At 40.9% G+C, this 25,796-nt stretch overlaps 2 protein-coding genes across 3 annotated transcripts in view; one reads left to right on the forward strand and one right to left on the reverse strand.

Annotated features, from left to right (window-relative positions):
* Positions 1–439: 439 nt before the first annotated feature.
* SOD1 (superoxide dismutase 1, soluble) lies at positions 440–10,329 on the forward strand. Its single transcript, XM_019528820.1, has 5 exons — positions 440–547; positions 2,969–3,062; positions 5,297–5,366; positions 8,251–8,365; positions 9,942–10,329. The coding sequence occupies exons 1-5, from the start codon at positions 473–475 to the stop codon at positions 10,050–10,052; spliced, it is 465 nt and encodes a 154-aa protein (XP_019384365.1). The 5' UTR covers positions 440–472; the 3' UTR covers positions 10,053–10,329.
* Positions 10,330–12,346: 2,017 nt separating this feature from the next.
* SCAF4 (SR-related CTD associated factor 4) overlaps positions 12,347–25,796 on the reverse strand; it is a 69,100-nt gene continuing 55,650 nt past the window's right edge. For both annotated transcript variants that reach the window (XM_019528819.1, XM_019528818.1), the window contains exons 17-20: positions 24,028–24,190; positions 23,794–23,886; positions 23,479–23,691; positions 12,347–15,124 (exon numbers count right to left, since the gene is read on the reverse strand). In XM_019528819.1, the coding sequence (XP_019384364.1) occupies positions 14,283–15,124; positions 23,479–23,691; positions 23,794–23,886; positions 24,028–24,190 (1,311 nt within the window). In that variant the 3' untranslated portion in view covers positions 12,347–14,282. The remainder of the gene's footprint in view (positions 15,125–23,478; positions 23,692–23,793; positions 23,887–24,027; positions 24,191–25,796) is intronic.

A 25,796-nucleotide genomic window follows, 5' to 3' on the forward strand; every position in this document is an offset into this window, starting at 1 on the left:
TAGCAAGGGGGAACTAAACGTTGCAAGAGCATGTCTAGCTCTAGGCACCCATCCCACCCCCCGTCAGGGCTGAGAAGACAAAGGCTTTTGCAGGCCTGGAACCCGGCACCCAGCAGTCTCTACCCACGCATGCGCACTGCTGTCCCCAGAGTGGGAAAGGTGGGGGGAAGGGGCTGAGGGCGAGGAGACTTTGCCCCCCCGCCAAAATCCAGAACGAGGTCTCCCCGCCGCACCTCGGAGTAGAAGTAGCGTCACGGCAGCCGATTGGTGCTACAACAGCGTTCCGCCTTTTGATTGGCGGGTGGGCGCGGCTGCTGTTTCCTGATTGGCTACGAGGGAGGGGTGGGGAACAGGAGGCGGTGCGACCGGGGCGGGGTAGCGCTGTGATTGGCTGAAGGGCGCCTGGTTGGCTAGAAAAGGCGCTGCCTCTTTAGTCGCTCGTATTGTGTGGTCTGGCCCTGCTGGCGGGAACATGGTAGGGCTGAAGGCCGTGTGCGTGCTGCGCGGGGACGGGCCCGTGCACGGCGTCGTCACCTTCGAGCAAAAGGTAAGGCCTGGACTCTCCCACACCCCGGGGCTGCCGGCGGGTGTTACGTAAACTGCGCGGGAGGTGACTGGGTCAGGCTGGAAAGTGCTGAGTCACGCGGGGGGGGGCGGACACGTGTCTGAGTTTCCCGTAGGTAACCCGGGCCGGGGTCCTGGGAGCCCGGCCCTACCTGGTGGGGGTGGTAGGGGAGAGGAGGCAGCAGCTAGAGCCAGGGGAGAGCTGGGTGCTGGGTTTGACCCCCACAGTTGCTTGCTTGTATATTAATACTATTATTGATTTAAAAAGTAATGTGGCTTGTATTGCTAGTGATCTGATGCTGCTGCCACTAATGCTAATAGTGATGGTGCTGTTACTGTTATTGTTATTGTTGTTATTATTGTTGTTGTTGTTGTTGTTTTTATTATTGAAAAAGGAAGGTCTGTTGCCTGGGTGAGAGCTGCTCAGGAGCACTGCTCCCCTAGGCATGTGTGACCCCCCCCCACGGCCATGAGCCAGATCCAGTCCAGGGAGCAGTGCCAGCCAGCCTGCTGGGCTCCCCACCCACTCCCAGGTGGCACTGCCACCACTCCTCTCACTGCAGCCACCCAATTCTGCTCCCTTTCTGTCACAATTCCAAGCCTGGTGGGGTGGGTGGCAGGGCAGGGCACTGCTCCCCTCCACCCTTGCTTCAGTTTAGCGATCAGGGCAATGCCTGAAGGCAGGGTGTGGAACATTGTGGCCTCTGACCTGCAGCAGCAGGTGGTCTGAGCAGCCTTTCAGTGCTTGTGCCCAGTCATGGGTGTGGAGCTGTCCTTCTCTGCCCCGGCCTGAAAGCAGTGAGGCCTGAAAGCAGTGAGCTGTGCATAGGGAGTGTGGGGGAATGCTGCAGTAAGATGCTGCTGTATGTGGGTTTGGATAGATAAGGCCATAACGGGTTTAAGCACTCTTAACTAAGATCCCTGCTGGATTAAATCTAGGAGGGTGCGGAAAGAAAGAGCAAGTGTGAGTTGGTTGTTAATCTGTCTAACTTGTGATGCATCTTGAAGAGTACACACATAGTGTACAAAGGCATGGCCTTTGATAAAGGTCTTGGTGTTGCAGTGAAAAATTGATAGCTGACCAGCTAAGCTGCAGCTCTGCAGAAAAGGACCTAGGAGTTGGAGTGGATAATAAGCTGAATGAGGCAACACTGTGACCTTGTTGGAAAGAAGGCTAATAGTATACTGGGCTGTATTAGTAGGAACATTGCCAGCAGATCGAGGGAAGTGATTATTCTCCCTTTATTAGACCAACTCAAATAGAATGAAGATATCAGACTTACCCAAAGAACCCTGTTCCCCTCTGTTTGGCACTGGTGAGTACATCTGGAGTACTATGTCCAGTTTTGGATCCTCCCCCTAAAGAGAGAATGTGGATAAATTGGAGACAGTCCAGTGGAGGGTAATGAAAATGGTGAGGGGGCTGGGGATGTGACCTATGTGGAGAGGCTCTTAAATCCCCATAGCCCAGTTCACTCAGCATCTTTCAGCTACCTGAAGGGTGGCTCTAAAGAGGACGGAGCTGGCCTGTTCTCAGTAGTAGCAGATGACCAAACAAGGAGCAGTGGTCTCAAGTTGCAAGGAAAAGCTTCCCTTGCTGCATCTAACAAACTTTCTCACCAGGAGGATAGTGAAGCACTAGAACAGGTTACCCAGAGAGGTTGTGGACTCAACATTCTTGGAAGCTTTTAACCCTTGGGTGGACAAAGCTTTGGCTGGGATGATCTAGCTAGGGATGGTCCTGTTTTGAGCTATGTGACCTCCATAGGTCCCTTCCAACCCTAATTTGCTATGATTCTGTGACAGCACAGTAGTTCTATAGAAGAAGTTTGGGTGAGGGGGAACCCTCTGATGTTATGGAAGTAAATGGGTCAAAAGGCAGCTGTGTGCACACTTGCAGTCTGAATCTTGATGCTAGAGTCATGTGTTCAGACCAGTGATGCTCAACCAGCATGTTGTGGGACCCTAGGATGACTTGATCCTTTCAGAAGTTAGCACTGCTGGGTATGGAGATGTGCTTTGCATGATAACCCAGAGATTTCAAATGGGAATTAATAATATTAAACATCTGGACCTGTTCTGGTGCAAAGAACTCAGGAAGACCACAAGAATTGGTCAGTAGGTCGGTCTGTCTCCTTAGTCCCAAAAAAACCAAAAAGTTTTTCCGAGGAGTCTAAAAAGGGTTGAGAACTGGTTAGGATGGAATGAGTCTGCCTTGGGGGTATAATAGCACACACCCAAATACTGTATTAGCTGCAGTCCTATACAAACCACAGGACTGAAGAATGCATTCTCAACTAATCGGGAAGCCTCAATCAAAGCTTTAATCCTGTGTATGCTTATTTACAATTCTGTAATGAGTTAATAACAAACTAGAATTCTTATTTTCCTCTTTGTTTTGAAGGATAGTGGACCAGTAAAGGTGTCAGGAAGCATTGAAGGTTTGAATGATGGAAAACATGGCTTCCATGTTCATGAATTTGGAGACAACACTAATGGTACAGTATTCATCCAGGGTCTCAATGTAGCACTATCACAATGCAGTTTGGCTACTAACTTATGGTATTTGATGCATCCACTCTTTTTAAACACTGGCTTAATAGATAACTGTGGTAATGCTTCTCACTTCAATCGCATTCCTTTCATGCGTAAAACCAGTGTATGCAAAAAACAAAGGAGTTGAAATGATCTTGGCATTGTCTTGTTGTTCACGAACAGTGGTCTAGTACTTCAGGAAGTGATGGTATAGATGGCAACATCTCTGAGCTACTGTTATTCTAGCATGCAGTTGTAAACCTGATGCATGGGCCATAAGAGGCTGTTTAATACTATGGCTGTAGCAGCTGCCCCTCCATTTAAGCCAAACACAAATGGGAATCTATTTCTTGGATAAACTCTCTAAATGGCTCTCTTCAAAACTTAAGATTTGACTCTTGGTGGAGCTTGGCTTTCTAATGGTGATCTAGGGCAGTGCGAAGAAGCTTGGGGAGCACAGCATAGTTTCATAGTTGGTAGGGTTGGGAGGGACCTGAGTGGATCATCAGTCTGACCCCCTGCCATGGCAGGAAAAAGTACTGGGGTTAAATGATCCCAGCAAGGTGTTCATGCAGTCTCCTCTTAAAGACCCCCAGGGTAGGAGCCAGCACCACTTCTTCTCTTGGTAGTTAGTTCCAGATCCTAGCTGCCCTGACAGGAGGCGCTACTTCACTGATGTCTACCCTCTACCAGCTTGTGACCGTTATTCTTAGTCACTCCTGGGAGTGCTGGGGGGGTGGGGAACAGGGATTCCCCCAGTGCCTGCTGGCCCCCTCTGATTAGTTTGTAACAGGCCACTAGATTTTCCACCCCCCCCTTAGCTTTCTCTTATGGAGGCTGAACAGGTTGAGGTCCTGTAGGCTCTCCTTGTAGGGCCTGCCCTGCTGCCCCCTGATCATGCAAGTGGCCCTCCTCTGGACCCTCTCCATGTTGTCCACATCGCTCTTGAAATGCGGTGCCCAGAACTGGATGTAGTACTCCAGCTGCGGCCTGACCAGTGCCACATGGAAGGGGAGGATCACCTCCCTGGACCTGCTTGAGATGCATCTGTGGATGCATGACATGGTGTGGTTGGCCTTCCTGACTGCATCCCCACACTGCTGGCCTGTGTTCATCTTGGCATCAATGATGACTCCAAGATCCTTTTCTGCCTCTGCACTGATGAGAAGGGAGTTCCCCAGCCTGTAAGTATGGTGCTGGTTTTCCCTCCTTTTTTTTCCCTCTCCCCCAGTCCAGGTGCAATACCTTGCAGTGTTGAATCCCATCCTGTTCTCATCTGCCCACCCCTGTAACCTGTTTGTCAGATTGTAGCCTATTCCTCCCTTCTAGCATGCCCACTTCCCCCTCACATCTTGGTGTCATCTGTGAATCTTGTTCCAGCAGTCCCTCTTTACCCCCTCGTCCAAGTCACTGATGAAGATGTTGAACAGTGCGGACCTGAGGACCGAGCCCTGGGGGACCGCACTGCCCACATCCCTCCAGGTCAGAAATGACCTGTCCTCTACCACTGAGTGTGGCCCTGCAGCCAGTTGGCGACCCATTTGACTGTGTAGGGGACTGTGGCGTCGACACCTCATTTCATTTAATGAGAATGGGGTGAGAGACTGTGCTGAAAGCCTTCCTAAAGTCCAGAAGGACTGCATCACCTGCATCTAAGGATTTGGTGACCTGGTCATAGAAGGCCACCAGGTTGGTCTGACAGGGCCTGTCTCTAATAAACCCTTGTTGGTTGCCCCCAAGCATAATTTCCCCTGCTGGCCCCTTGTGGACATGCGCCAGGATAATTCTCTCAAAAGTCTTACCCAGGATGGAGGTAAGACTAACTAGCCTATAGTTTCCTGGCTCCTCTTTCCTCCCTTTCTATTTTCCAAAAAACCAAAAAAAAAAAACCACACTGGCCCTCTTCTAGTCCTCTGGCACCACACCAGAGCACCATGAATTCTTGTAAAGCTGTGCCAGTATGGTCAGACAGAACTTCTGGTCATGAGCAAGGAGTTCTCCAGTGAGCAGGCTCCTGGTACAGATCACGGTAACCACTCTAGAGACTTCTTGGGTGCTAAAAAGTGCTGTAGCTTATTAACAACTTGAGTAATAAAAGTTGTTCAAGCAGAACACACTATACAGAGTTAAGTCTCATTTTTGCAGATGGAGTACATGGTCTTTAGCATTGGAGTTGATGCAAAATCATCTGTTACAGGATGCATCAGTGCAGGTGCTCACTTCAATCCTTATGGCAAAAAACATGGTGGACCAGATGATGATGAGAGGTAAGCTCTGGAACTTAAACCAGAGAACACAAAGTTAATGCTAGATGTGACTTGCTGCTTTTTTATGCGAGTGGCAGTGGAATAACTTGTTACACTAGGCTCTGGGAATTGGGTTCTCTTGAACCCCCAAGATGCAGTCTTGAATTGATATGCTTTTTAGCTTGGAGTCCTAATGCCTCTGAAGTATCTTCTTGCTGTGGCCTTCTGTTGATCTTTAGCCAGCAACCCAACCAGCTGCAATACCTGAACATGTTTGCAATAATTGGTAAACAGAAATGGATGGACTGCATGTTGTCCTGGAAAACTGAGGGTGTCTAGCTGCAGGAGCTGCTGTTCCACTATTGGCACTGACTGTACCAGTACATAGCCATTTCACAATTGTGTAACCTTTCTTTTAATGAGGGTTTATCCTATACCCTCTAGTTTGCAATAGTACTTGGATTGACATATTTGTAGTTGAGACCTTGATGGAGCACTTGTCAAAATCCATGGTTCTCTGCTGTCTGTAAGCAGTATATTTCCTAAAAGAGCCTCCCATTGCTTGGGGTCACAGGAAGCTCCTCTGTAGATATGAGGAATACATGGACAATACTCTCCAAGTAACACTGCAAACCACACCATGTATCAGTAAAAGGTGGAGACCACTGGTCAAGGTGAACTAGTATACTCATCTGAAAATAACAGTGCAGGTTCTTTATATGCTCATTGCACAAGAGCAAACTTGCATATTTAGACCCATAATTTATTATATGCAAGATAAACTTGCTCTTGTGCTATCAGGATAGATGCTTACCCTGGCCCCAGGAGTGGCCAGTGCCAGTTGCCCGCAGCTGCTAGGCTGCACCAAGATCTGCCTGTCCCCCACAATGCCTAGGCTTACCCCAGCTCCTGGGCTGCACCATGCTGTGGTGTAGACAGTTGGTGTCAGCTGCTCCAGGAGCTGCTGTAGTGTGCGCTGTTGTGTGTGGACAAGCAGAGCCCTGGGTGGCATGGGATGCAGCACTTGCCCCAACCCCTGCTGCAGTGGCCCCAGAAGCAGCTGACATCAGCTGCCTGCACCAGGGCATGGCATGGCCCAGGAGCCGAAGTGAGTGAGGACAGGCAGAACATGGTGCAGTTCAGTGGCTGCAGGCAGCTGGTACTAGTAGCTCCTGGGACTACTGCAGCTGGGGCTGGGTAAGTGCCACTCTGCTGTGCTGCCTTATGCAGCCCTGGGAGCAGTATCCTGCCCCCACCCTGTTCCCTAGTCCCAGCCTCACTCCTTCCTTTCCTTGCCACCATGGGAACCTGTCCCTGTTTGTTGCATTGTAAAGTGGGTTTGCTTTATGAAAACTTTGATTTATGCCATACATGTGTTCCTAAAGAACAGCGCATAAATCAAGGGGAAACCTGTATATGAAGTGGGAATTGCATTAACTTTTATAGTCATAAATGAAGGGACCATGTTGACTATTCTGAAGGGAGCCTGATGATATTCTTAGGAACTGATGGCAAGTTCTAAATGCCAGGCTTTTATCCCTCAGAAATTTATTCTCAGTGATGCACCTGGCTGTATGTGATGGCAAATGACTTGAGTAGCTGGTCTTAAATGGCACTGCCTTGTGGCCAAATGAACACCTGAAACTATGAATTGGATGCAAAAGTTTGGTTGGTTTGTTTGTCCCCCCCCTCCCCCCCACTAAGGGAGTGGAGGGGGTAATGTTTTTATTTTGATCCTTGCAAGTAGCTTGATTTCAGCTTTTTTGGTCCAAAAAAAAAAAAAATCCTGATCACATTGCATGTAGTTTTTTAAGTATTACTCACTTAAAACAAAACAAAAAATAAATCTTGGTCACCACACACAATGATATAGCTACCCTGGGGCAGGAATCTGAGTAAATAAAGTCATGGTGTCTGGCATTTTTTTTTTTTGTTTTATTTTGCAATTCGGAAAAGACAAATGTCACTAGGTACATGCAGTAGGAAATTGGTACAAGCAAAACAGCTGAACACTAATGACAAACTGAGATTGGGCATTGTGAACTTGCAATAAATTGGATATTTAAAAATATCTTGTTTCAGGAGTAACCCAGTTCTCTATGAGTTCTAACTTGAGAAAGTTCTAGACTCTCTTAAGCAAAAAAAAAACAAAAAACAAAAAACCAAACCCCCCCCCCCCCAAAAAAAACTTCCTTAACTTCTCATAATGAAACTTCCCTGATGAGCAAGTTTAGCCTGAAAAATGCCAAACCTGTTCCTGATGGGAACAAAATAATATTAATTTGTTATTCCAAAGCTGTGGGTCTGCAAACATGTCCTCAAAGGAATAAGTATATCCCCTTGAGCTTGCATAAAGTAAGTTTAAATGTACCTAAAGTGCCTGTGAGCTTGAAAGAACCAGCTGCTTGGAATGTCACATACTTGGTGTATCTCTAAATTGCTCAAATATTATTCCAGAATGTGGTTGAAGACTACTATGGGTTAATATTTTTTTTGAGTTGGGCAATATTGTCTTAAGCTGCACTTGCTTGTTTTTCCTAATGCTTGCACTAGTCAAAAGCTCTGCCTGTATTTTGGTGGCTTCCCCCAGCTCTTACTGAGACTGAAGTGTTAGGCAAGGAATTTACTCGCTATCTTTTAAAGATGTATTGGGTTAGAAAAACTCCTTATCTCTTTGCACTAATGCTGTTATGACTCCTGTTCACTTCCAAGTGGAGGTGGGGGGGTGAGAGTATGAGAACTCCGTTCCAGTGCAAAATCTAGTGCAAATAACAGCTGGGTTTTGGTTTGAATGCGCTTAATTTTGTGTATGTTTGTTTCCATTTTGTTTTGTTAAATGGAGAACACTCACTACTTGGTACTGGTGAAAGGCTTGGCCTCTAAAGACTTCTTCTCTGCATTCCAGGCATGTTGGAGACCTCGGCAATGTGACTGCTAAGGGTGGAGTGGCGGAGATATCCATTATAGATTCCCAGATTTCACTTACTGGACCCCAGTGCATTATTGGACGTACCATGGTGGTGAGTACTTCCAAGGTTAAGTGAGGGATTGGAATCTGCTATACTGAACCTGTATTGCAGAAGTCGCAAATCCACTGCAAAAAGAACTGTCAGGTATTTGGCTTTTAAGTACTCAAAAAAAGCAATTTGTGGATTGTTTTTGAGCTAACTGGATTTTTAAGAGGCCAGGAAGCCTTGTATAGTTCTGCAAGCTGAGATTCCTGAAGATGGTAATAAAATACAGAGGAGAAAAATGCAATAACAAGAACTAAATTACTTGATGCAAGGGTGTGTACTTGTTTGTAAGTGTGCAAGTATAGCTGTGCATTTGAAGAACAAACTTCCAGCCATTAAGTCCACCCAGAACTATTACCTTCAATCCTTGTTTAGTGAAGCTGTGCTAGCAAAAGCAAACATTCACTTGCATTGGCTGCTTTCTAAGCTCTAGCTTCTGGAAGTATAATGTTTAAATGGAACACATGGTATGCTTAAACTGAAGGTTATGGGTCTTCTGTATTGATGTGAACAGAGAAGTTCCCTTCAAGATTGTGGAAGGGGTTAAAAGCTAAAAGTATACTACAAAAAAAATTGAGTCTGGATCAAGACAAAATAACTCTGTTAGTGCCAGTTTAAACAAGGGAGAAGTTGTCCCCCTAAAACATTACGAACCTTACTGCCACAGCATGCTTCCAGATGTAAACAATAATTGGCTTGCATGGTGCCAAGAATGTGCTTCCAGTCTGGCAGCCTAGATAAGTCAGTTGTCTGTTTTTTGTTTTTTCCTTTTCCTTGCTTAATTTCTGCTTCCTTTCAGCTGTTCAGCTCCTTGGCCACTGAGACCATCTCATCTGTAACCAAATACTCTTACGGAGTGTTTTTACTTGAGTGTAAACTCTGCATGTGTCCCTCTCCAGTACCTCACTTGATTCTAATATGGTTCAAAAATGGCTTGGCAAAGGGCACTCTAGCACCAGTATTGGCTATTGAGTTAATAGCTGACCACCTTCTTAACTTGGCTAGTGTCCTCCACTTCAGATGGAGGCTGCCTCTATGGCCAAACTTGCTTTGGATTACTTTGTGTTACAGGGCTGAATTCCATGCAGAACTGTGTATGGGGGGGGTGGTGTTGTTGCATTCATACTTCTAGTCTACTTTACAGTAAAGCGTTCTTGCTTAAAGGAGTAAGCTTATTCTGGTTTCAGTCTGAGATTCTGGGGTAAATCCTATCTTATGACAAGTCAATGAAAAGTGACTGCTAAATAATCACTGCAGCTTGCAAACAAGTGTTTTGCATCTGGGATGTAGTTGAAGGGCAGGTTGGCTAGATCTAAAGAAATTCTCCCCTAGTCACTGCATTACAGACTTTGTAGTAATGATCTGAATACTTGTTAACTTTTTGGGGAGGCTGTGGGGGAGGCAGCTCCACTTCATGTGGACTGGAATTGCCCCTCTGCATGGAAGTAAGGTACATTAAGGCCTCCTGGGATCTTAAAAACCACATGAACCAGTACTTCTAACTTGCCTTTGTTACTGCAGCATATATTAAAATTACTTTTTATTATGCATTCATATAATATTCCTTTTTTTTTTTTTTTAGGTCCATGAGAAAGAGGATGACTTGGGTAAAGGAGAAAATGAGGAGAGCACAAAAACTGGCAATGCTGGTGGTCGCTTGGCTTGTGGCGTAATTGGAATAGCCAAGATGTAATTGTTGCACTGTACCTGAATTACTTAAGGTGGAAATGAGAAATAAGGCTTTGGAAGTTACATTAGAAGCACTATATTCTTGGCCCTATTTTGGCAGAAGCTTTACCACTTAATCTCATTGCTATTTTGAGTCCAAGTATCTGTGAACTTGTCAAACTGACTTGGTTTATTTTGTATAATGTTCATTGCTATTAAAGTGATATTGATGGAATAGTTTTGCAGTCTTCTGCATCAATGTGATCTGTTCTAGTCATTAAATTACCATTCTGTTAATGAAAGCTCTTGTCACACTGGTCCTCTATCATACTGTTTATAACTTAATGTGGAACATAGGGAACACTTCAGTTATTCAGCTATGTAGGGAACAGTGTCTAGTTCCAGAAACAATTTGATAAGTAAAGTTCTGCCTAGAATTGTCAAGACACTATAAAACCAGCATGTTAAGGTAAATGAAAAGAACTACTTCTAGGCTGAGACAACTTGCCACTCCCACAGGTAATTCTTCAAATATTTTGTGGGGCTTGCATCAAACAGTGTCCCAGTCAAATAGTTACTATTAACTTGATGTGACAGGTGAGGCTTCTCTCTCTTCTGCTTTGCAAAGTAATTTCTGTTCAGGCCCATTAACACTTTTTTGCTTTATCTACTACAGTGGTGGATGGGGTGGCAACAACCATTCTTAAAGAAGGAATGTTGTGACCTTAATACTTCTACTTTTATCTTGAACCTTTTTTAAAAAAAAAAAAAAAATGTAAATGAGACTAGTTTGTTTTTGAGTGAGAAGTAAGGGGGTAAAATAAAGACTCTCTATCCCTCATCATCTTCTTCTGTTGCTGCTTTAGTTGGCTTTATTCCTGTCATCAGAACAAAAGCAGTGGAGTTAAATAAACAATTACCTTCTCAGAGCCTAACACTAGAGTTTGGAACTTATTTTGAAAGGGTAACTGCATATTCTGGTCAGTTGGACAAACCAAGCATGCAGATAGTGGGAGTAGTTTTGTAGTGTCTAATCACTTCATGGCTTAAATGCATAATCACTTGAACATAACAGCAGCTCTCTTTGGACATATGAATTTGGATATTTTCATTCTTGTATATAGTAGTTCTTCATATCTGGATATAGGGAGAAATTTGCAAACAGCTGTCATTTCAAATGAAGCCAGCTAATTCAGTAAGCCTCAATGTATGTACTGTGAGGAATACATAGTAAGCAGAAAGCCCTTACCAACTAAATTTAATGAAGTATCCACTATACAGCATATCAGAGTAATAAGAATTTGCAGCTTTAAAGGGCTAATACTTCCTGCTATACAGGAACAGAATCGTCTGAAGAGGCTGTCTCCTTGGGAGAGGAAAATTAGCTTTAGTAGATTTGAATCTTAGCATTCCTTTACATATATAGTTGATAGCCCTTTACACACTTAAATTTCAATGTAATGAAATGTTGCTATAGCAAGAAAGTGAAAGGATATGACAACGCATGTGAGCATAATATATGTGGCCAAGAATCACCTACCTAATTTCTATGCACCTGTGCCATTCAGTGGACTAACCTGTCTTCAGAGTGATGTTAAACATCAGTAAAATGTGCATGGAAATACCACCATCTTATCTCCTACTGCTACTCTCAAAAAAACACTTTATGAAATAAGACTTGTTTGCATTCAAAAATTTGAAGGATAATCACCTGTTCTAAAAATCACTGAAGTTCTGGTTCTCCTCCCTGAACCAGAAGCACAAGCCATAGCCTTAAGTACAGAACAACTGCAGCTAAAGATTACTTGAATACCAGTTCCATTCCACTGCCCCAGTTAGTCTAATTTAATTTTTGCTTTTAGGCAAGTGCATAGGTGCCTGCTTTGAAATTGGACAACTTTATTATATTAAGTGTCTGGTCAATCCAAAAACTTTTGATTCAACTGAAATCTCAATCGGAGCACTGCAGGGAGAACACTGAAACTGTCAGTTCTTTATATTCCTATAGAAATGCTTCATTCCAAAACAATAGTGATCAGCACCAACTGCCTCCAGTTTAAGGGAAACTTGAAAGCCCTATAAAAATGGCTTTATTCACTTGAGAGAAATTTGTGTTCAGGGTATACTAATTATGGATTTCAAGGAGAAAGCCAAAAGTAAAAATCCACTTTCAGGAGACACTATTCTACATAATGTTGCTGGTATATAGAAAAGCAAATGGCAATTGCATGTGGTATTTGAAAGACAATACATCTTAGTGCTTTAGCAAAGCAGCAATAGAAATAGGGATGAAAGCAGAATTAAAGAAAAAATGCTAGAGGTTTTTTGCAGTATCCTACCCAAGCAAAGCTGGTGAGAATGTAAGGTGGAATTTATGCAAACTGAAATACATAAGCCCTCCATCTCCTTCATTCTTGTCTTCAAATTTTTTAATAAAATGTATTCATTCAAAAAAAATCTTCCTCACAGAATTATGGCTGTTCTTGCTAAGACAGTTTTAAGCCTAGACATAAATACATCTGTTTATTAAAAAGTTAGTTCTGCTGGCCCAGCATGAAACAAACATCAAGGACACAAATTTTTTAAACACGGAAGTTGAGTTCACTACAAGTATGTAAACAGGTTTTTTTTCTCTCTTTATTCTGCTATTGTGAGAACATAAAAATATATGTCCTTTCCCCCAGCCATAACTCCCCTATTATTACCCCCTCCTCCCCCAAAAATACCCCTGCTGCAGAGCAGCTATGAAAAAAGTACTGATGTAAGAAAGCAGCTGCCCTTCATGTAGTAAGGAAAAGAAAACTTTTAAAATGTAAAGCATAGCTATCTCAAGGGAAAAAATGTTTAAATATGCACAAGATTCATAGAATTTTTCCCACTGTATTTTAGAATATAATAAGCATAAACTGAAACTGTTGTCCAACATAAGCCTTATTTTCTTATGCAGGTTAATCATGAAGAGCACTTCCATATACAGAATTTGTCTGGGTTTTACAGTTTGGTTCAATTTCCTGTGGCGGTCTCCAAATTGTTTGCACCTGAAGGGCTAACTGAACTAATACTTGCTCTTGTATAGTTTATTTGACAAAATAGTTTAAGTCAGATGGAGAGTATGGTTAAACTTACATGAATACAAGAAAATGCAGTTTTTTTCCCCCAAGTCTGACAAATACACCACCATGTGGATAAGAAGTTTTAACCTACCTCTTGTTGAAGTACAGGAGGTAGGCAATATAACAGACAGCAGTAACTAGCTAGATTTTTGTGAAGGAACAGGCAGCATTTTAAAACCCTTTAATATTCCCCTCTTCTCATCCCCACTTAAAAAAAATAGGTTAGCATTTTAAAATTGGTGATTTGGTGTCTTTGATTTCTTTTTTTTCCAACCCACTTTCCAAAAAGCATCAATGAATTACAAGTACAAAAGATGCTGAACTGGTGTGCTTCCCCAGCCCACCACACACAATAATCTTATAACATTACAAGCAGAGCAGACAAAATATGTCTGAGGGTGTCCACTTTCATCCATTTTTTAAAGGTTAATTAGGGCAACATTTACCACAGAACCAATTGGAGGAAAAAGTAAAACCTTGATTGCAATGCAAACACTAAACAATTACCTCTTCAAACAACGTTTTAAAACCACTAACTTTACCTAGTATGGTCAAGTAGATCATTAAAATGCAGCAATCTAAAATCAAAATAACATGTTACAAATAAAAATTTGCTTCTGTGAATAGCTACACAAACAGATGTATTTCTTTTAACAAATATAAACAAAACAGTCTAATTTAGACTCCAGTACAGCATTAACAGTTCAAACTTTAAGATGTTGAACAATCCTTTTCCACTTCAGTGCAGTGTAGGAAGAATAGCACACGTTAAAGTTTGTTACGAAAATAGAGTTTATTAAAAACACATCCCTATTGTTTTGAGGAGCTTTCACCGTTACCTTTTCTTAAATTAAAAAAAAAATAATAGAAAGCACTTCTACTTCTGATTTGTAAACTTTTTAAAGTCAAAACTTTAAAAAAGTTACAGCAAAAATGGGTAATATTTTATTCATATCTTCAGTATCTTGTGTTATGTTGTGGCTATTTTAAATAGAAGGGAAGCAATCAAATTGCTTACAATTCCCCACCAACTACTGAGGGGCTGTGATATAGCAGAAGCAAATATAATACAGCATAATGTACAACTCTAAAGCTCTACACTCCAATAAATGTCACTGTCATGTTTTGACAAATTCCAGTCTCTAACGAGGAGCCTCTACAACTGAGCCAATATCCTTTGCAGCTTGTTCAACAGATGAGGTAGCCTCAGATGTTAACGCTTCATTAGGTTTTACACCTGTAGGTTCAGACGCTCCTGTATTAAGTTCTGAAACAATGTCTGCATTTTCCACTTTGCCACTGTGAGATTCATGGTTGTTGTCACCATCTGCCCTGTCTGTCAGCTCAGGTTTCTCCTTGCCTCGATTTTCTTCCTTGTCTCTGCGAGATTCCCTATCTCTAGAATCTCTCTCTCTGTCTCGGTGCCCACTGGACCGTCGATTCCTGTCCTCTAAGTCTCTGTGTCTGTCGCGTTCAGGACTTCTTCTTCCCCATTCTCTCCTTTCACGATTACCAAGTCGCTCATGATCCCTGTCATCGTTGCGGTTACCATAGCGCTCGCGATCATTTTCTACCCGATTTCCAAAAGATCTCCTTCCATACCTTTCCTGGTCTCTGTTAGAACCGAATGTCTGCCTATCATTCCTAAACTGCCTTCCATCTCTATTATCCTCAGGTCCACCTGATCCTCCACTTCCTGACATCCCTCCACCTGGCCTAACAAAGGGGCCGGGTGGTGGAAATGGGTTTTTCATTCCATGAGGCGGAGGCATGCCAAAGCCCCCTGGCCCAGGGGGTGGACCTCTGTGTAACATATGGGGAGGCATATGCCGTGGTGGCATTAAGGGAAAGCGTTGCAGAGGTGGTGGTGGTATTCCAGGAGGTCGCTGGAGTGGTATTAAACCAGGCCGTGCCCCAAGGAGTCCAGTAGAGGGGGTCTGTAATCCAACCACAGGAGCAGGTGGTGGTGCAACTCCTTGAGTACCTGCCAGCCAAAACAGTAAATGTATTAGAACAAAGCTGAATGAAGGAAATACCTTCATAACGTCAGAGCCCTGCATGGAAGTGATGCATCACGGCCAGGGTGATGGAAAACACTTGTTAGCTAATGCTGAATAATCAGTCCTGCCTCAGAGTGTATTAGTTGCTCTTTTCAGTGTATTCAAAGTGCACACCTGCCACACACTGGGTTTAAAGGGCAAGACCCCTTTTTAAACAAGCCATACAGTTGCAGAGTTTCACATGGTAAAGCAACCCACTTTTTCCTTTTGTCAGCTAGCAGTAGCCATTTCCCAGGACAGACAAAGACAGTCGTTTCTGATCCCCACCTCACTGCCTGGCTCGGGCCATACCTTCACCTCCTTCCAGGTTACATTCCACATTTTGGAACAGCTGCAACATCCCCTCAGTCAGACTGAAAGCCTGCTGCTACTGCTTTCATTACATACTCAAATAAACACACCCAGGACTCAAAATGCATAGCAATTTGTGAAGCAAATGACAGGGAATAATCAGTGGAGAGATGTAATTATGGCCAGAACTAGGGGTAGGGCAAGACTGAATCTGCCAGTTTTTAGGTTGTTTTGAGAAAACTAGCTGCCACGTACAGTCAAGAGAGATGCAACACCATTATTTTTTTTTTTTTTTTTTTACCAAGCCTCTCTTAGGTTTCTTTTTTTTAAGGAAAATAAGCTTTTTCAGTTTATGGCACACAACCTTTCCATTCCTAGATCTGGGCTGTGTGCAAACACTATCTGCACAGAAGGAAAGAAAGCATAAAATATGTGAACTTCAACAGCAGGGAAGGCTCAGCTCAGCCTGTCCGCTGCTCCCCTGTGAACCCAAAGCTAAACAAAACCATTACATGCAACAGCTAAGCATTTAATACATGGAATATGTGAGAGTTCCGGTCAACAAGTTCCTGCTGTTTGAAGTGATAGCACGATTGGTCTGTATTCCATGTAGCTTTTATACTGCAACAGCCCCATGGTTATTCCAGCTACTAATGTTTTATGTACAATCAACTAGTATTTTACTGCAGAACACCTCCCTCCCCCAAACCTTCATGTACCACATGGAAACGAGACAGACCCCCAGAAGTACTAGTACTAAATAAAAGTTTTCTTCATGGGATCCAAGACTGCATTTTAAAGAGGCTCTCAGTAGGGTTCTGCTAAACATAAATCTGCTCTCAACCCACCTTGTTCTTTATCAATCATCTTGTTTTCAAACTTTTGACATGATTCTAAGGAATGTTTTTAATTCATAAAAACAAGTTATGAAAATGAAAATAAAGATAACAGTATAGATTAGAGAAATTCGGTAAGTCTCTTCCAGTGGAGCAGAAATACCACAAAACCTCACCACCACCTAGATTAGTGATTCTCAACCAGGGTGTCCTTTTAAGGATGAGTCCCAGTGCCATGCAATGTTAGCACTGTTAGGTGTGCAAACATGATCCCCAAGATAAATCCGGAGATTTCAACCAGAAGCCCAGCGTTAAAAACACTTTGATCTCTCGTGGCCTTTCCGAGTTCTTTCCAGCAGTAAAGTTGCTGTATTATTTTTCTATAGTCAAAAAAAATGCATGAAAGCTAAGTAGCTGGGCATTTTCTGAGGGGTGCCTCGAGTCTAAAAAGGTTGAGAACTGACCCAGATATTTTCATAAGATTTTAGCATAGCACCATTACTGATGGCCTCCTTTTTAAAGCCACATCGTAAGCAGGAATGACCTCCTTTTTTCAAGTCCCTCCTCAATTCAATTTGTGCTATAGTTTCTAAGAATCCAAAGCTCTCCCCCAATCCTCCCTCCTCTCTTGTAGTATTCAGTTTAATTCCCAGTTACTACTCATTACTATTCCTAATTAAATTTGTTCTTTAGAACAAGAATACTCATCACAGAACTACTACATTAATGACAATATAATTAACCTATTTGTTTTTCTGTCAGTTAGTGGAGACTATTGGGAAAGCGATGAAGATTTCAGTGGCTGCTCCAGTCTATGATGTGGCTGTCCATCTTCCTGCCTTTTTTCCAGGCAGACCTTTGATTTACTAAGTAAAAGACTTACTAGTTAAAGCCAGGGTGGTGCATTCTTCTCTTTTCTTTTCATTGGTATTTTCCTAGAAATTTCCATCACACTATACTGGGAAGCACGCTTAGTTGCATTGTTTTGTGATCAAAATGTTTCCATAGATTTGTATAATGCTGAGTATATGATCAATACACATAAATATTTCATTCTGCTTCAGTGAAGATGGTCCCTGTTTATATTTTAATGCAAAAGTATTTTACAGTGAACTGAAATGTGATAAAGTGGACATGCTTTGATGTAATTAGTTTAGTGAAGCAGGTAGCTGCTGTTTTATATCTGGCACAGGCACTGTTTTATATTTGGACAAATGCAAATATGACAACGTTACTTTTAGTTAATAGAAACAAACATGCTTCACCTCATTTTCTAAATGAGCACTAACAGCCTAATTTCTCAATTTCCCCCACTGCTCAAAGTCCAGGAGCAGACAAACGGCGGTGGTTTATATCCCACAAGTGATGTAAGATTGTGAAACCTTCAGTTTCTTCTCTTCCAAACTTGGATCGGATCAGAGTCCCAGAATAGATTAACAGATGTTATTTTAAGTGAACCACCCACAGTTTCAGCCTGAAATGCATTGTAGTTGGGTCCTATTACAGTTCCTTACATTGGATTATGTTTTACTCCAAAACACAGTCCATAAACTTTGTAACTAAATTTGGAGTGTTAAAAGAAAAAGAGAGGCACTAATCTGAAATGTACTTGTACATGAAACTTGGTATAAATTTAACTGTTTAATCTTTTAGAGTAGAAAAATGATCAATCTAAGCATCTGGTAAATTTGAATGCACAAGGCTTCTCGTTTAAGTGCACCTACCTTTAAGGCACCATAATGATTTAAGAACAAAAATTCAGAACAGCTGGTTCACTGGTCTTGTGCCAAGTTGTTTAAAATTTACCTTTCCAGACATAAAACAGACTTGTTCATCCATGTTTTTGGACATCAGTGAAATATCTTGCTCACACCATTTTACGCTCATTTTCTTTGCTCAAAACACGTTTATAATACGTTTCCAGTCATGTGTTTCCTACCTGCTTCATTCTGCACCATTTGAGCTGGAACATAGTTCCTACTAATAATTCACTGGGTATAAGAGACAATTGCCATCATGAAGAACTACGTGAGGCAAGGTTCAAAATTTATTCAACACTCACAGGGAAGAAAATATAAATGGCTTTCAGAGCTTACAGCTTACTCATACATACTAAGATTAAAAATGTATGAAGAACTCAGCAACATGTACCTGATGTACTGCAACCACTTAAGAGAAACATGTTCTCAGTGATGAAATAAAAATCATTACATCATGTGTCAACCTGTGTTTGTGACATCATTTCACCTTATTACATGACCTATGCCTCTAACTGCTGTAAGTGCATTGTTTTGTACAAGTAACTTTAAATTTGGGTGGTCTCACTTCATGTTCTAAAGAAACTGGCAGTTTTTACAGTTGATACTTTTTACACATTCCTTTCCAGAATGTCTCACATTTAGTGCTCTGATGCAGCCGAAGTTGGCTACTTTTGTTTTCTAAAATTAAACTCTGCACAATGGGTTATTCTGTGTGGAGCCCACTGGAACTCTTAAACTGCTATTCATTAAGCCTTTTAAGATGAAACAGGAATATTTGGTTTGTCCAAACATCCAATTTTGCTCCCAGGGCAACTCCTTCTGGGAATATGTTAGAGTGGCATGCAAGTACAGAAATGTATACTTTTGAGGTACCAAGTCAAAAGTTCAGCACAAAAACTGCTGTTATCACTTTATAGTTTTTAACTTCCAATACACACCTGCTTTACACTGCAAGTCTTGGATGGAGGTCCACCCCTCTCAAAACAAGGTTATTAAATGCTGCTATGAAATCTTTGAGAATGGGGCTGCACCATAGGAGTTGACAGCTGATAGAATTTGTCATTTTGCCCCAGCTAAAATGAAAGTATAGTAATTTTAGGTTAAGAGATCTCCAAATTTTCACTTGGCACATAAGTTTCTCTCTGAAAAGGAGTTCTGTTTCTCAAGGATTTTCTATAGCATGTTTTCACACAGGCCATTATTTTACAAAAGTGTAGGTTAGGCTTTAAATCCATATTTTGATACTCAAGTAGCTGGTCTTATTTTCCAAGGTGCTACGTTCTCAACATTGAAGACAGTAGGAGCCATTAGATATCTGATGCATTCAGATGTCACCCTATCTAGTACAACATGTAATTATAACATTTAGAACCTAATGTTAAGCAGCCATTTTTTTTACAGTCTTGCTCACAGTAGTTAAGTCTGCTTAAAAATAATCTGACTTATTGAACTGCTGCTTAGAAAACATTTGTTGATGCAAGTTCTACCATAATTAATTCATTTTGTCCACATGAATGGCAAGCGAAAGAAGCTATATTCCTTCTTCTGCTTCTCACGTGGTCAAGTTGAGATTACAGAATTTGTATTGCTAATACATAATGGGAAAGAATAAATTGTGCACCACACTTTTGTAATAATGGAACTATATAATAAAAAAAAAAATCTAGCAATAGAGTTATAGCATAGAGTAAATATAAAAAGATAGCAGATTTTCTATTCTAATACCCACATCATAGTATACTAACTGCTTCTGATTTGTTCAAAACCGTTTTAGTTTTACCTGTTAATACAGATATTACCGTGCGACTATCCAAGTGGTAGGCAGAAAGGGGAAGGAGGCGGAAAAGAGAAATGTTGAATATACTCAGTACTAAAGAGGGATATTATGAAGGAAGGGAATTATAATATACTCAATGGAATCTACAGGAAATCTACCTTTGGCTACAATATAAAATTGCCATAGTTGGAAGTCTGATAGTTCACCAGATTATATGTACCTAACTAAAGCATAATATGGTGTGTGTGCCTTCTACTCATATAATAATTCAAGGTAGGAGTTTTTTAAACATCTTATTCAATATGAAGTTCCATCTAGTGGAATTCAGATTTAAGCCTCCTCACAAAATTATTTAAAAGCCAAGTTATCAGTATTGAACAGAAAAGGCGTGAATCGGAGGTTCTAGGAAGTAATCTAGGTATCAATTTCTCTCTCAAGATCACCATTTTTTTTTTTGCATTTTTATATGGAATAATTTGTGGTGCTGAATACAATCAAAATATTTAAGCAAATAAAGGTGAAGTAGATCCAACCATAGTGAGACCCATAGTGCACACAAATTTCTTTCAGAAACTGATGTACAGAAAATTTGGGCACAGTATGTTTAAATAAGGTAGATTCGTTGGAGCCAAAAAAATGATATTGCTGACAGTGAAAACTACAACTCGATGCAAATGAAATCAATGACTGGTACGGGGGAACAAAACCACTAAGATATAACTGCAAGAAAGCATAAATCTCACAGTAATAAAGAAATGTAGCATTCTTTATATACAGAAAATATGTTGTGTAAACCAAACAGAAAAATAAGCTTCATTTTAAAGTTACAAAAATATATGGAGACAAAAAACCCTTCAATTACACAGATTAGATGCAAATATTCTTAGGAAGATTAGTATGTTTATGAACTTCTGTTTAGGGTAATCCTCATGCCTGGAATTCAGCTGGCTGAAAGATGTTCTTCTATGCTGTCCACCATATTTGTAGATCATTTCTTCATTCTTTTTGTTCAGCTACGTGCCCGCCCCCTCACCGCAATCCTTAATTCTCTGAGTGAAGCCTTCACAGTGCTCTTGAAAGTTTGGAGAATCTTTCCATATACTTGCTTCCCCACTCTACCCCCATTGTGAATACTCACTTTAGGGTCACTCAAGCAGAAGTTAAACAGGACTTCATGTCATAGCTGTCAATGTCTATCTAATACTTCATAATCCCCTGCTTGCTTTTCCCATGGCAAGCGATATTCAAAGACAATTGACACTGTACATTTTTGCACATGATCCATCTTGCTCTTTCAACAGCAAGTTATACAAGATGGCCTCCACCTCCTTGCTAACCTGAAGTAGTGGAGAACACTGTGTTTACCTCCCCTCACATCTCCTCCTAGTCTACGGAACAAGAGACCAGGTTCGATTCTCACTCCTTTGTGCAGTAGCACAAAGCTCAACTGAAAAGGTGTTCCACTCTGGTTTCAAAGGGATATAAGAATTCTAGTAGTATTTACTGACTGAACAATTTTAAAAAGCACAACCAAAATGTATTAGTAATTTTCTAACTTTAATATTGTAGGATATATGAATCTCTGCATTCCTGCTGGTATCATATCTATTTTTTTTTACAAAGTTTTCCTTTACTCTGAGTTGTCAGTATGGACTGTTCTTCCATAATTCCTTGACATGCAGTTTCTATCTTCTAAAGTAGCCCCCAACAACTTGAAATGTGCCCATTTTAAAGAGAAGCAAAAGTGGGACACTAGTGTAGTATCTGAACATATCTCCCTGAAAACGTGTGGCTTTACAATCCTTAAGAAATCACCTCTCCCCACCTGTTGCTAAGTGAAAGCTCCACAGTTGGTGTATCTGATTGAAAGGTCAACTATACTGTTTATTCTCGAGAACAAAGTACTGTTAAAGCACAAAAGTAAACAAGCTGATAAAAGGAGATAAAGTTTTATTTCCTAACCTTCCAAATGCACTTTTTTAAAGCTTTCAAAAGTAAGAATAGCAGGTAAAAACATTCAGACATCTGCATTTTCTATAAATAAATCAACAACGTTACTTTAAAATTTTACTTTTACTTTCTTCCATGAAGTCAATCTTCTCACTTGACAATAATCCTTTATTCTATACACGGCGAGACAGCAAACTGCTAAATGTTCAAATAAATACCAGGTTTTGAGTGGAATACTTATAACTTAAGTCACAAGACTACTGTCTTAATTTTATTATTTTATTTTACATTATTATTTTAAATTCTGTTAAAAAACCCAACAAATGCATTCAGTTGTAAAAGATAAGGAAGCACATCACCAAGATGTGACTATCTTGACAGAACAATAACATTCTTATTACTGTAACCCTAATCTTTTCTCAGCCCAGGACTTCCTTATAATTTTTTCCTTTGGCCCATTATAGTTTAGATTATTTATTTATTTATTTATTTATTAAGATCGTGTCCATCTTGAGGCGATTTTATAGCATGATTTTCAGAGGGCAGATAAACAGCACTTTCTGAAAACTGAATTTCTTCAAGGTCTTGTGTTGAACTTCCAACTTTAGGCATCCAAAAAAAAAACTTAGCCACTAAGTCCAATTGTTAATTATATTTCTATTTGTCCTGCCATACAAACAAATTTCCAGGCTCAATATACCAAATAAAATTATTCCATTCTTTTCAAGTTTTTACTTATAAGCTCCCACAGTCCAAGTGAATAAACAGTCTATAAATTTAATGGTAATGTTTTTATTGAAGCAGGAGACAGCTTTTTAAAATGAACATGTGGTACGTGTCCTATACTGGCAGAGATAAGCAAGTCATGTGAAAGGTATTCATTCTTCAGGCAGCTCTAGAAAACTAAATAATCTTTAAATTCTGGAAGTGCCCATAAATAAATTCAAATCTCAGAATATCTACAGCTAACTTATTTACAAGTCTTTTCTCTCAAAGTAAGATTGTGTAACAGTAATATAAGCTCAGGTACAATAAAGTGGCTCAAACTTTGCATTGAGTAAAGCTGGGTGGAGATTTTACTTTATAACATGGCCAATTCCACAGACCAAAAAAAAAAAAAAAATTTTTATACACACACACACACACACAAACACACACCAGGGGTTCATATTTTTAAAATTTATTTTAAAAAAAGAGCAACACTCCTTCAGTGAATGTGTGTAATTTCCTTTATGCACATACAATTCAAGTCTAGAATGCAGCTCATGTCATGACTAAGCATCTGTATGCCATAAAAGATAATTTAATTAAGCAAGTCAATTTGCTAATCTCAGACTGTATATAATTTACTGGACCCAGCTAATGTCTTCCCAGCCCAATTTTAAAAATCTGGAAGTAGATTAATTCCATTTTCTGTTTCCTCATGATGTAAGCCTTATTGGTAGAAGTTTAAATGCCTATTCAATGCCAAACCATAGCATGAAAAAGCCAGTATTTGCCTAGGTATAACCAGGACAGAATTCTTAGTAGTTTATTTTGACTGATTTTGTTTCCCATTGGTTGAAGGTAAACAGCAAGACAGATTAAAAAGAACTGAGTTTAAAAAACCCTTTTTAAGTGATTAAACTGGGATAAATTTGAAAAATATAAAAAAGGCAACTTACCCAGAAGTGGCATAGGTTGGCTGACAGGAGCAGGCATAGGTTGGCTGGCAGGAGCAGGTACATTAGTTGGTGCTACTGGTGGAGGAACAGTTGCATACATTTTGGAACTATCACTAGTTTCAGAATTTCCTCTAGATCCAGAAACTACTGTTGGAATAGGATTTCCAACAGATGCATCCTTTGTAGTGTCTTCATTTACACCAGTCGCAGTAGCTAAGGAACAAATTATATTAGTGTAAAGAAGTTAATATTATTTTTCCTGTATGCGTACAATTTTCTCTCTGTAGTTACCTTTCTCAGCTTACAAACACTTACAGTTTGGGATGTTTACTGGAGGAGTGTGAGGAACAGATACGGGAACAGATACTGGAGGGGTTATAGGTGGTGGTGGCCCAGGAGGAAGAAAACCTATACAAACCAGAAAAGGATCAAGTTTAAACACAACATCATACTTTTACATCACGTGTTAATTCTGTAGTTTCACACAGACACACTTGTGATGATTACTGGATTAAACTAAAGTGTATTTTCTGGAAGCCTTCTATATACCTGGTGGCAAATGCATTGGGTTGAATCCAGGTCGTAAAAATGGAGGTGGTGGTGGGGGAGGAACCCCAGGGGCAAATCCGGGAGGTGGGATTCCCATTGGAGCAGTGAAAGCAGGTGGCTGGAGAGCACCAACTACAGGAGGGCCGGATGGGTGTGGTGGAACCTACAAAGATAAATAAGAATTTCCCATAACATAAAAAATGTCTATATATAAAAATTACCGTATCACATTTAAACAAGGAAAACATCTGTGGTTAATGAACTGAAGTGACTGTTTCTGGCTATCATGTGATTCAAGCCTTTATTAATCTATCACAACTTTCATATCCAGTTTTCATTTGAACATTATAAATACAAAACAAACAAACAAGTTTTCCTGTATTTTTCTCAGCTTTGAACAAACAGAACTGAACTAAACTGAAGAGAAGAAAGTGTTCTTTCTGTAACTGCTGAAATGACTACTTCCAGGTAACTTACCAGTAAGTTTCCCACAGTTCAGAAGTTTGACTTTGTTTATAAAACTTGAGCAACAGACACGTTCTGCTTAATGTTTAAATTAACTGAATAGATAATCAGTTTCATCTTCTAGGGGTATACAACAGAGATTTTTGGGGCCAATATGGATCTGATTTCCAATATAGCCACTTCCAGCTGGTAAATCCAGTGTGGTGGAAGGAGGGAAGGGGCATGGAGGGGACAGATCAATGCCCCCACAGTGAGGGAGAGGGTGGGAGGGGTCGTCCCACTACTGCTTGCACCCTGGGAGAGCATGGGGGGCAGGGAAGTGTACCCCCTGGATCTGCAAGGGGCTCTTCTCAGCAGGGGCTGGGTTCAGAGCAGGTGTCAGTGGTGCTGGGAGGATACTGCATCCACCCCAAATTTCACTGCTGCTCCACTCCCAGCACTGCCACCACCAGCCACCTGGCGCAGCCCCGGCTCAATGCCTTGCTTTCACCCATGCACTGGGAAGAGCTGGGGCTGCACTGGGAGTGGAGCTGCGGCAAAATCTGGGGTGGATGCAGCATCCTCCAGGCCTCACCAGCACCTGCTCCAAGTCCAGCCCCTGCCACAAGAGTGTCCTTTTTTTTGGTTTGTTTCACACAACTGAAATGTAAAAATGAAACAGAATACAGATAGGCATGATTTTACTGAAACACAGGAATAAAAAAGACCAGTTAAATTACATCTGAGTGAACTATGAGCATATATATATATGGGGTACCATCTTAGGAAAGAAAGCTATTCCTTTTGTATATTCAGTCACATCAGCCCATTTGTAGTACAAGTAGATTACAGGATTACTATTATTCCTAAAAGCAATAGAGTTACTGTAGCCAAAGAGCTGAACTACAGTACCTAGGCATATAAAATGTTTTATTAAATTCAAACTATAGGACCATTTAAAGCTGTGACGTGTTACCCAAGATAACTAGGGAGACTATGCTTTACCAGCCAGGCTGGGCTGGGAACTCCCCCCACAAAAACCCCAACCCTGTGAATGTGAAACTTGAAAGAGAGAAGACCAGCTCAAGCCCCAAGTCCTAGGCTGAGGTTGTGTGATTTACCAGAAATAAAAGCTGGTATTTTTTCTCATAAATTTTTGCCATCTCTGAGTTTGCAAAAAAAATTTGCAAAAAAATGTTGCTAATAGATGACATTAGCTGGTATTTTGTTGCCATAAAATTAACGCAATTGACACAGAAAGGGCTCCATTATTTATGTCAAGAAAACTGTTTTCTGAATAACCTTTTTTAAAAGGCAACATTTTT

Source organism: Crocodylus porosus, unplaced genomic scaffold, assembly GCF_001723895.1.
Source record: "Crocodylus porosus isolate Cpor-Errol unplaced genomic scaffold, CroPor_comp1, whole genome shotgun sequence".
Taxonomy (NCBI): Eukaryota; Metazoa; Chordata; order Crocodylia; family Crocodylidae; genus Crocodylus; species Crocodylus porosus.